Below are 12,491 nucleotides of genomic sequence, written 5' to 3' on the forward strand. Positions count from 1 at the left end.
TCCAGAAAGACTAGAAGTTTCAGCTATAGGTTTATAACCCATATGAAGAGCCTTATAATGAAGAGCCTTACAAATTTTCTTTTGCAAAGCAGATGCTAATAAAGAGTCCATGACATGAGCCAAATAAATAAATTTACAAAAAATACTAATAGTCCAACACATAACCTATCACAAAGCAAATGCTAATAAAGATTATAAGCAAAAAAGAAAAAAACAATGAGTTCGAACCCTTCTATCCCCAAGTTTCAGCATGAGTGGTCACATGTGCTTATAGGCAAGCAATGAGTTGAATGATAGCAAAATATTAACAGGAATAAATTTACAAAAAATACTAATAGTCCAACACATAACCTATCACAAAGCAAATGCTAATAAAGAGTCCATTACATGAGCCCTGTAGAATTTAAAAAAAAATAAAAATACTAATACTCCAACCCATCCAACAATCTCACACGGGAAAACCAAATTGATAACATAAGCTGAATTATATTCATGTCATCCTTCCCCTCTTAGTCATCTTCATTCATCACAACAACCAAGTCAGCTTACTACTTATTGCTATTTAAGTTGATCTAAATTAAAGATTATAAGCAGAAAAAAAAGGGGGGGGGGGGGATTAGAGATTATAAGCAAAAAAGAAAAAAACAATGAGTTCGAACCCTTCTATCCCCAAGTTTCAGCATGAGTGGTCACATGTGCTTATAGGCAAGCAATGAGTTCAATGATAGCAAAATATTAACAGTGAATGGATAGTGGAAGTAACAGAAAGAGCGTACATTGTTTAAATTCCTAATAGAGCTTCAGAATTTACATATTTGTTGGCTTGTTGGGTAGATTATCTGATTAGAAATTAAAATTTAGAGAAGGAGCTAATCTGTAATACAATTATATATCTAATTACACCAACAAGGTATATGGGAACGGTTTCTTTTTGATATGTGGTAGTTGCTTGTTTCCAATCATCCTTCTGCATACAAAAATCGAAATTGTTTCTCCCAGCTCACATCATCCAGTAAGGTTTTTTGATGTATTTCAGAAACCACAATACACTAAAGAATACAACAAAACCTGTCATGGAAGTACTTATCATGATCCACTTGAATTTTGAATGCCGGAACTGGAACATGTACGTTTCAAAATCCGATACCACGCCAAAGAGAGCAACAACAAATGACGCTGTAGCGAGTAAAACTGTAAACTGTATGAGCAGATTTCGTTCATGGTCCGTCAACCAAAAGGTGTATCTAAGTCATTTATATGATACTTTGTCATAATCCGTGCATTGTTTCTTTAGAGCATCTTCAACCATCTAAAACCCTTGTCTAAAAAGTGAATTGACATACTTAAAATAAAAAGATTTAGTCAACAGCTCCAAAAACTCAACTCCAACCATGATGAGCTGTTGTCTATAAATTTAGCCAACCTCTTTGTCGAACCTCTACAGGTCTTTAAGAAAATCTGTAAAAAGATTGTACATCATTTATTACCATATTGAACTGATATATTCTATTTTAACAATTTAAATTATTAATAACATACTATTTTTAAATTATAGCCAACCAATATAGCCAGTACCATTGTAGCAAAATGTCTTCAGCAAATTTTACATAATGTCTTACGGGTTCAATTTAACCAAAGATTATAGCCAACACCGTTGGAGATGCTCTTAAATAGTCAAAAATGAAAAAAATAATGTTTGCGGTTCTTCTTCTATTGCAGGATGCACAGAAGAACCAAAAGTGTTGTCAATTTCTTGTAGAAAAGCCTTTTTTCTTTTGTATAACTAAGCACATTATGGGAATACGTAACTGTAACACCAAAAGCAGGACTACAAAGTCTATGAAACTTGGTCACTCTGGATGAGTGTCCCGGATCAGACACCAAGCAATGTTTAACTTTTTATGATTACCCAACACCCATATAATCAAGCTCCAATTCCTCCCACCATTGCAATTCCATTTCTCACCCCATTTAAACAGCAATATCGATATCTTCCACTCCCCTCTGAATTCCCAAATCATTGAATAAACCAAACTCTCATCAGCCTCGACACCCGAATCATCAAGCAATGCCGTAGCTTCTTCTTCTTCAGAAGGAAACCCACTAAATTTCTTAAGTAAATTAGACAACTTAAGAACATGACACGCACGGTCCTCATTGATAGTGCGAGTAAAATTGGCTACTTCGTAAACACTGACACTGTTCATTCCTGTGCCAGAATGAATAGTTCTAGTAATATAACAAGATTGTAGCATAGCTGTTCGATGAAATGTCTGAATGAGATGGAAGTTTGATGGGGTTACTGAAGACGAAACATTCTGAGTTACTGGGGATAGGATGCAGGAGAGAAAGAGTTGTGCTTGGGTTCTTTGTAGCCTTCGTATAAGGTTAGACAGTGCCATTAACTTTTGTTAAATTTCTTTTAGCAACAGTGTCTTTAGCACAGGATTCGAAATCCTTAGGTTCCGTGAAGCTTCGATATCACCAGGTAGACACCAGGTGGGATGAGCACAGTCTTAAAAAATGCAGTGAGAGTAAAGATGTGGCTGATCAATTGTGAGTACTTATTTATTTGAAAGGATTATAATTTTAGTATAGTTATATATTTTTCAAATTGAGAAAATTATAATTTATGAGATTATATTATAATTTAAATAAAGAGAATAATTATACGTAAACAATAGAGTAATCCTTTTTTTTTTTTTTTTGCCAACAATAGAGTAATTCTTTTGGATGAGTACGACCTCAGTTATCTTATGTGTTTGACTGCAAGTCTGCAATACGATCGAAAGCGTTTGGTCGGAATAGAATAAAAAGGATAACACGATTTAGAAAAGGTTGCTGGTATGTCACGAAACATATCATTGATATCTAAAATAGCAGAACCGCGGTATATGACAAAAAATATCATTTTTTAATATTAATTGATTTAACATTTTGATTTTCGGAAAAAAAAACTAAATCTTACAAGATCTAGCATTTTGGATTATAAAGTGATAGATCGGGTCGTATTCTTCCACATTGATATTTGATGTCATTTTCATCAAATTTGCGGCGTCCAATACCACACCCAACGAAATTGTCTGAGTTGATTTTCCTTGAAATTTTTTGTCTAAAAATATATCTGGAATAATACTCTACACCAAAAGACGCACGGGTTGGAAATAACTGAACAACAAAGATTGAAATAAAGGCTTCTTCCATTATATAAGATTCAAATTCAAATATGTTACAATCTTCTTCAATTTATTTTTCGACCTCTGAACTTAGTCTTTAATTTAACACTTGAAAATAAGGTTAAATCTCAAATTGGTCACTAAAGTGAAACCCATATCTCATTTTAGTGACTCGACTTATCAGGGACTCATATGCACCACTATAGTAACGGATTATCACAGAAACATTAGTTTGACAAGTTGACTTGACGGAAACCGTCTTTATTCTAATCTGTTTCTACTTTAAAAAATTGGCATCTCTGTGCAGTCCAACTCAGCCGTTCCTCAGTTTATTACAATAATACAAGTAACAGAAATATAAGTTCGTGTACGTACAGGTGCGGTCATTGTTAATTAATTATTAATTAAATCATTGTTAATTAATTAAATTATTGTTAATTAATTAAATTAAGTAAATTATTTTTTAACATTGTTAATGAATTAAATCATGGTTAATTAATTGAATTATTGTTAATTAATTAAATTTAATTAATTAAATCATTGTTGATTAATTAAATTATCTTTTTAACATATGTAAAAGTAATTAAATTATATACTTAATTATTAATATTATTAAACAAAATAACATGCTTGTCGATTTCTTAAAAAAGATAAACAACTAATATTTCGAATTAATAAACAAAATATATTGACGCATACTAATTTTCCGAATAGTTACAGAACATATTTTGATTATCTCGGAGGAAACAAAATAATATATTCATTTAAATCAAAATTTATATTTATCGTCCTGTTTTCTAATCATTTTCTAATATTGTAATTTTATTTTATGCATTTTATGTACTTTTTATTTTATGCATGTAATGTAATTTTTTTTTAAAAAATTTCAATGAAATTTGCTTTCCTGTAAGTTTTTACTAAAATATTAATTTTATTAATTATAAACTATTATTAATTAAATATTAATCATAGATTAATTTTAAATCTGATAAATGAAAGATATAGTAATAAACATAATCATTATTTTATAATAAAGTAGGTGTCCTAAATTTGGATTTTCGAATCACGCTAAATTTGCCCCCAATGAAGTGTGTCCAACTTTAGACTATGCCCGCTCAATTTTTAGATCCAAAAAAATAGGCAGAAAATTACGGATAAGGTAAATGACAAAATTATATTATTTTAATTTGTGTTTTCAGAAAAATGGTCAGTTGAAAAAAATAATTAAAATGATTTTAGCAAGTAGTAAAATTGGTTCAATGTTAAAAACCTGGCTGATATATATACACACAAACAAGCTACCGTTGTTAGTCTAATCCTACCTATACAAGCTGTGTGTGCCACGTTTTGATTTCCGTCTGGGAAGTCAAAAAAGTTAATATTTTTGTAATAATCAGTTACTATAGTAGTGCATGTGAGTCCCTGATAAGTCGAGTCCTCACTTTAGTGATCAATTTGAGATTTAACTCCTTGAAAATTAAACTCTTTTTCAGTGACTGACCAATTTGAGATTTAACTCCTTGAAAATTAAACTCCTTTTATGTGGCTCGTTGCTTCGTTCCATCCAAATAAACTACAATAAGGAGTCCTTAGAGCAACTACAACGCATTAGTTTATATTGTCATTTGTTTACTTGACAATGTTGTTTAACTTTAGAGTTTGACAATGTTGTGTAAACATTAGAGTGTGGCGTTGTTTTAAATGTTGTTAGGAATTGTGGTTCATATTAACAACGATTGTTTCAGAAAGTCGAATGCATTTGATATAATATCATGAAAAATCATAGTCACAGATTTTGATCCCTAAAATCATTAATCTTTTACTCCCACAATATATGTACTCATCAAAGAAAAAAAATTGACCCCTCTTGGATCAGAACTGGATCTGTCACTGTCACTGTCACTGTCTGCATGATCTAAATAAACCACATCTAACCAAATGAATTGAGGAACTGGATCACGGACAGAGCTAGGAATTTGGGGCATAACCACATTACAAGAATTGATGTTGTTTCTCCCACTCATTTCATCCAGAACGGCTTTCTTATTCTAAAGTACCATAAAACACTGGAAAATATGAAAAGCCCTGTGATTCCTGTACCTATCAGGATCCACTTGAGTTTTGAATACTGGAACAAATATGTTTCAAAATCCGATGACACACCAAAGACGGCAACAATGAATGCAGCTGTAGCGAGTAAAACCTCAAACATTATGAGCCGGTTTCGTATATTATCCTACAACCGAAAAAAGTATCCAAGCAACGTTTCAACTAATTAAAACACCACAATTGCGACACACTGAATTTAGTTAATAATCAGAAAAAAGGAAGCCATACCAGCTTAAAGTTCAGAAAGTCTTCAGTGTCAGCAATATACTCCTTCAGCTGAGAAGAGGAAAACAAAACAAAAATTGGTTAAGGGATATAATTTAGTTTGAATATAATGATGATAAAAGCCTTTTCCTAAAATTCTGAGATTTTAGGAAAACTAATCACTTAACATTGTATCAGACCACAGTCTATCGTAATATCGGTGTCCGGATTCTACCTAATGTAGAACTTTGGCAGCTAGACATCACATCTATCTTAAAAACAGTGGTCATTCACCTTTTTTGGGAAGATAGAAGAAGAAAACTTTGGTTGCTGTTATTTAGCTAAAAAAAACACCGGCCACTGTTTTTGATGATTAGTCATATTGATTTCAAAAACCAGCCACTAAAGCAGTATAGTACAACCACCGATTTGCATTTTACTTGATCTTTTGACGACTGCAGTAGATATATACCGCTGTCAGCTTGTTAAGGGTGCTATCAATGACGACGAAATAAGCCTCCAACAACATCTCCAGCTCTACTGTACTCTCGCTTGCACTAGTTATGCTCTCATGCCTACTTTTGGCCATGCTAGAAGATTTTTCAGGCCTCCTCTTAGGGGGTGAAGAAACAGGACTAACAGGAGCAGAAACTGATTGTGTGACATCATTGGATGTCAATCTTGACATAGATTGATCACCAAAGAATGCAGCCGACTCCATTCTGCTTTTCTTTTCAGTGAGATACATTTCAGCCATATCTCCATCATCGTCCATTAGCTGCTCTATCTCATCTCTCTAACCTATATGAACAAGAATAAGAATGAAAAAGGGTAGCTAGCACCTGTATGGACTTATAAAAAAAAAGAGCAGGAAAACAAGTGACCTTCTGAACTCTTCGTGTCAATGCAACAAGCCTGCTTTTTGACCGACGAACTCGCTCCAAGTTCAAGGTACTAATTCTTGACGTCAATTCATCTAGCAGCGGATAGACGTCAATCTCAAATTCTGCTGCCTGACGAATTTTAAAAGTTTTATTAGATCTAAATATATGAGAAGATATTGAATCTCAATTCATTGTGCACACTCACACCGTTGACTCATATGCGGTATAACTATACATATTTAAAACAATAAAAAAAAATTCACAAAAAGAATCAGTATTGTGAGTTGTGAAGCGATTCTTAGCAGAAGTCAGAACTACTATAATTGTTCACCGGAGTGTGATACGTGGACATGTTAAGAAATAGTAACCAGCTGATTGCATAATTATCAGTTACTCCTTTATTAGTATAGTAGGAGTGCTTTGCATCATTTAATCCACCCCTCAACTATCCCTGTGGCAGTGTTTTCCCTATAGTTTTCACTAAGTTCCCAGCTTATCAATAATATTCAAGTGAATTTTCAAATTTCCCGTGTTGAGAGATGATTGTGCCAATAATTTTCATGATTCCATTTTTCATTAATTATCAGCAACATCTTGCAATAATAGTATTTTCATGATTAAATACTTTGTTACAGCCATTTCTTCCCATCCCTTGACCCTTGATTTCCTCCTACACTTTCAGGAGATAAAACACTTAAGAGTACTTTCTGAAACCAACCAACATAACTTTCAAGCATTATAACAAAGTCCAGATGCTAGACTTAGTTGTCATAAATCAAAATAATGTAAATGGTGCTGAGGTTCTAACTTCTAATTATGATAACTGAATTTAGGCCTGAGTCCGATCATAGTTTTTTAATGTTCGTTGGAAAGATATTCTTCACAAATGACGTCTGCATTACACATATATAGCTGCAAAATGCAATTGCTCCAGATATGACAATCTTGAACAGATTTACTGCTTTAATTGAAGAAAAGAAATTGATAAATGAGTTGTTTTACGCACCTCACTATCCAAAAATGTACAAGCAGCTTCTAAGGCTACTTCAAACGCCTTGAATTCAAAGGGTAAATCAGTAGAGCTGTCAAAAATATTACTAAATCGGCTTCCTCTTCTTTTGCGTAACTCAGCACCTTCGGGCTGCAATAAGTCCCCTGCTCCAGCAGTTGTTAATCGTCTTTGTAGCTCCACCACATACTGCAATACGTGGCTATCTAGAGTATTCAAGAGAAAAACCTCGTCAGCTGTAATAATACATCGAATCTGCTCCAAGTTCAAAACTATTGCATTCTCTCTTTGAAGAATTGTCGAGGGATAAACGAATAACGGATCAAGCAAGCGTACATCACGTGCAGCAAGATCACATCGACGCATCATTGATAACTTATCAAGCTCGATCACTTGGGAGTTCCCTGATGTATCAATACGGATCCATGAGCGAAGACCAAGGTTACGTGCAATTAGTCTAGCAGGGGCGAGTTGATCTTCGAGGTCAGCCATTAAAGAACTCTAAAAAACGAAATAGAACATAATGAGCAAAAATGTCATATAAAAGATATGCCAGCTACCTTCTGGTAGTTGCAGTAGAGCCATTTCAAGTTCCTAACAAACATTATTCTGACATTATTATTTTATTAAAAGCCACTGGAGCTTATAACGACGGCATACCTTCTCCACTACAGACATAAAATCGATGATTGAAAAGGAAGACTAAACACTTTTAGCCACCAGAGACGTACCTTCTCTATTTATTCGACATTTTTTAGCTTAAAATCGAAAAAGACTTAGAAATTTAAGCTATGGGTTTATAACCAGACATATTAATAGTGCAACCCATAGCCTATTGCAAAGCAAATGCTAATAAAGACTTCAAAGAGTTCATGCAGCTAACGAAGAGTCCATTACATGAGCCCAGTAGACAAAACTACAAACAAAAAAAAATACTATAGTCCAACTCACCCACCAACTCTAATCCAACAATCTTTTACACGGGAAAATCAAATTGATAATACGAGCTGTATTATTTTCATGTCATCCTTCCTCTCTTAGTCATCTTCATTCATCACTGATAACTCGAGATTCCGTTCCGGTGCCTCCTCCGCCGTGTACTGCCGTACTGGTGTCTTGCGGTGTTGATGCTGGATGGGAAGCTTACAAAACAAGGGGTTTGAGCCTCGCGGTGAAAATAAGTACAGGCGTCGGAGTAAATGGACGGAAAATAAGCTATTTATGAATGTGAGGGGTGAGTGTATATGGTGGCTGCTGTGTGGAATGGTTGCTTAGTGTTCAAGCTTATCTTGTGAGTGCAGGTGTGTGTATAGAACAAGTGTGTGGAGCAAGTCAGCTTACTAGTCACTACTTATTTTTATTTAAGTTGATCTAAATTAGAGATTATAAGAAAATAAGAAAAAAAAACAATAAGTTCATGTACTAGAAATTATAAGCAAAAAAGAATAAAACAATATTAAAAAAACAACGAGTTCGAACCCTTCTATCCGCAACGAGTGGTCACTTATTTTGCAATGAGTTGAATGATAGCAAAATAATAACAGTGAATGGGTAGTGGAAGAGCGTACATTGTTTAAATTCCTAATAGAGCTTCAGAATTTACATATTTGTTGGCTTGTTGGGGTGATTATCTGATTAGAAATTGAAATTTAGAGAATGAGCTAATCTGTAATACAATTATACACCAACGAGGTATATGGGAACGGTTTCTTTTCGATATGTGGTAGTTGCTTGTTTCCAATCATCCTTCTGCATACAAAAATCGAAATTGTTTCTCCCAGCTCACATCATCCAGAAAGGTTTTTTGATGTATTTCAGAAACCACAATACACTAAAGAATACGACAAAACCTGTCACGGAAGTACTTATCATGATCCACTTGAATTTTGAATTCCGGAACTGGAACATATACGTTTCAAAATCCGACACCACGCCAAAGAGAGCAACAACAAATGACGCTGTAGCGAGCAAAACCGTAAACTGTATGAGCAGCTGTCAACCAAAAGTTGTGAGTGTGTCCACAACAAAAACCAAGCAACAAAAGTTGTTTATACTTGCAAGCACAAAAAAAGACACTTACCAGCTGAAAATTAAGCAAGTCTTCTGTGTCATCAATATACTCCCTCAGCTAAGATGAGGAGAACATAAATTAGTTGCGGAATATGACAAGAGAGTTGATATAAATTCAGAAAGTAAAATGTAACTTTATTGTAAATGCAGTAGATACCGATGTCAGCTTGTTAAGAGTGCTATCAATGACGACAAAATAAGCCTCTAACAGCATCTCTAGAGCTACTACACTCTCGGTAGCACTCTCTGAACTCCCCATGCTCTCATGCCTACCCCTAGCTAAGCTATAAGATTTTTCATGCTTACGCCTATCAGGGGGTGAAGAAACAGGAGTGACAGGAGCAGAAACAGAGAACGCGACATCATTGAATCTATATTCTGGTGTAGAAGGATCACTATAGAATGTTGACTCCATTCTACTTTTCCTTTTAGTTAGATACATTTTAGCCATATAATCAGCATCATCCATCACCTCCTCTATCTCGTCTCTAACCTATATATATAAAGGTTAAAAAAATATGAAGAATATCTAACAGCGGCATAAGTTAACAAGAAATAAGAAGTGAGAAAACATGTGACCTTCTGAACTCTCTTTGTCAATGTTTCAAGTCCTCTTTTGATCTGACGAAGTCGCTCCAAGTTTGAGGTACTGATCTTTGACGTTAGTGCATCTAGCAGCGGATTAACTGAGATCTCCAGTTCTAATGCCTGAAAGATTTTGAGTATTTATTATGTTTCTATATCCATAGAGATCTAGTCAGGCTGCCAGAGTGCCAGCAAGCACAGATAATGTTCCAACTCACAGAAACAAAGTCCGGAAAATTAGCTGTCAAAAATCACATTAATGGAATTGGTGCTGATATTGCAATTATGATAACTGAACTTCAAGCCGGAATCTGACTAATCTATAATGGCTGTCGAAAAGATCTTCTTGACTAATGGTCATTGCATTGCAAATTTATAACTAAGAAATAGCAGTAAGATTGCTCTAGTAATTACAACCACATAAACATTTGTTTTGATGTTGTTAAATATATGATCCTAGTAAAGCCGTTGAATAATGTAAAGCCTCTCTCTAATATCTTAGGTCATGTTTGTTTGAAGATATTATGATCTTTGACTATTACCTTATTTATCTCAAATACAAGGAATTATAACCCCATTGACTCATATTTGGTTATCTTTCTGAATTATTTCTATGGAAATATAATACCTTGTGAGAGAAGGTATTGTAATACTATAGGAATCACAAAGATGATTGAAATATTGTTCTATGGGATTGTAATCCTTTAAATTCAGAGAAACTAAGGTAGTTATCAGAGATTATAATCCCTTCAAACAGACATGTCCTTGAGATTATAAATAAGTTGGTTACTTAACAAATGGTTCAGTTAAGCTAAAAAAATTAGTAAACAAGTTGTTTTAACGCACCTTACTATCCAGAAATGTACAAGCAGCTTCCAGAGCTACTTCAAGCGCCTTAAATTCAAATGGCAAATAATGAGGCGAGTTGTTGCTATATAAATTCTCAATTGATCGGTTTCCACCTTCCCTTTGGTCTAATTCAGCACTTTCGGTCTGCAAAACTTCCCCTACTCCAGCAGTTGGCAACCGTCTTTGCAGCTCCGCCACATACTGCTTTACATTAATATCCAAAGAATTAAAAAGAAAAACCTCATCAGCTGTAATAATACATCGAATCTGCTCCAAGTTGACAACTATCGCCCTGTCTCTCCCAAGTATTGTCGAGGGATAAACAAATGATGGATCAAGCAAGCGTAGATCACGTGCAGGGAGATCACAGCGACGCATCATAGATAACTTATCAACCTCGATCACTTGGGATTCCCCTGATGCATCAACACGGATCCATGAGCGAAGACCCTGGTCCCGTGCAGAAGTTCTACATGCTGCATCCCTGGAGTTTTTCGACGAAGCAGGTCTACGAGGAGGAAACCGCTCTTTCAGGTCAGCCATGACAAGACATCAAAAAACAAATAAACAAATATAATGAGCAAAACTGTATGATAATAGGAAATATATCAGCTACCTTCCCCGGTTGTAGAAGAACCATTGAAATTGCAAATCGACATAGTTGACATAATTATTTAATTTAAAAGCCACTGGTGTTTTATAATGACTGCTGGTGTTTCATGCCAAGAGAATAAACGAGTTAAAAACATATGAATGAAGCTTTTCTAAAAAGCTCCTCAGACTCAGGGTGGAAAAGCTCCACCAATCAAAACAAGCTAAATACATCAAATTTAGCGCTGAGCATGTCCCCATGGACATACACGAGCCAAACCCAATCATGAAAAGCTCATCTTCAAACATTTAGTTGGTGTAAGACACTGTAGTGGATTTAGTTGGTGTAAGACATTGTAGTGGATCATCTCTTCGTCTTCCGGCATGTCATTCGCATTCTATAAGACATGGATATGTCTGCTCTAGCATGTTGTTTCATTTCGTCTGCCTTTTTGATTTCTGAGCCGGGCCCACGTGTCTCCTACTCCATCTGTCTCATTTAAATTGATTTAAATTAATTGTATACGTAACTTTCAAAAACACTCTTTTAAAGTATAATTTCATAATATTTTTCTAAAAAAGATTTCTAGAATAAAATTTTGATATTTAAACTTTATTCAAAAAGAATAATTTAAAAAACACCATAAAAATATACTTTAGAGAAGTTTCGAAATGTGGGCAAATTATAAACTTATACATCCCGTGGGAGAGAGGGAGTATTCTCTTTGGATATAAAGAAATGGATATGGCTTCCCAGAGAAATTGATTTTGATTAATTATTTTAAATAAATAAGTATATAGGACAAGTACCCTCTCCGTCTCTGGCATCTGTTTACAAATGGTTTAGAGGATATTAAGAAAATGATGACTATTTTTGAAAATATAAAGAATTGGATAAAACAACCCACAAAGAAAAAAAGTAAAGGACAGAGGGAGGGAGCAGAAAACAAATGTCCTCGTTAATGAATTGGACAAATTAGGGAACCAGAGCTATTTTGCAACTATACACAGAAT

General features: G+C 34.4%; 1 protein-coding gene, 1 long non-coding RNA gene and 1 pseudogene across 6 annotated transcripts; all 3 read right to left on the minus strand.

The window, feature by feature from the left end:
• Positions 1-750: 750 nt before the first annotated feature.
• LOC135148052 (uncharacterized) lies at positions 751-1,289 on the minus strand. The gene is made up of 2 exons (XR_010285905.1): positions 1,069-1,289; positions 751-967 (listed from the first exon to the last, which is right to left on the minus strand). It is a non-coding gene; the product is annotated as an uncharacterized LOC135148052 (long non-coding RNA).
• A 3,735-nt stretch (positions 1,290-5,024) lies between these two features.
• On the minus strand, positions 5,025-8,302 carry LOC108195914 (magnesium transporter MRS2-1-like; annotated as a pseudogene).
• Positions 8,303-8,863: 561 nt separating this feature from the next.
• Positions 8,864-12,129, minus strand: LOC108195912 (magnesium transporter MRS2-10). Of its 5 annotated transcripts, none has more exons than XM_017362928.2 (6): positions 10,884-12,129; positions 10,032-10,160; positions 9,610-9,945; positions 9,463-9,510; positions 9,233-9,374; positions 8,864-9,131 (listed from the first exon to the last, which is right to left on the minus strand). In XM_017362928.2, the coding sequence occupies exons 1-6, from the start codon at positions 11,427-11,429 to the stop codon at positions 9,124-9,126; spliced, it is 1,209 nt and encodes a 402-aa protein (XP_017218417.2). In that variant the 5' UTR covers positions 11,430-12,129; the 3' UTR covers positions 8,864-9,123. The 5 variants fall into 5 exon arrangements, with proteins under 5 accessions (XP_017218417.2, XP_017218419.2, XP_063938319.1 ...); XM_017362930.2 differs by having other exon boundaries at positions 9,233-9,340; positions 10,884-12,123; XM_064082249.1 differs by having other exon boundaries at positions 8,864-9,374; positions 10,884-11,394; positions 11,503-12,118.
• Positions 12,130-12,491: the final 362 nt, after the last annotated feature.

The sequence above is a fragment of the Daucus carota genome, chromosome 7, assembly GCF_001625215.2.
Source record: "Daucus carota subsp. sativus chromosome 7, DH1 v3.0, whole genome shotgun sequence".
In the NCBI taxonomy this organism is placed as follows: domain Eukaryota; kingdom Viridiplantae; phylum Streptophyta; class Magnoliopsida; order Apiales; family Apiaceae; genus Daucus; species Daucus carota.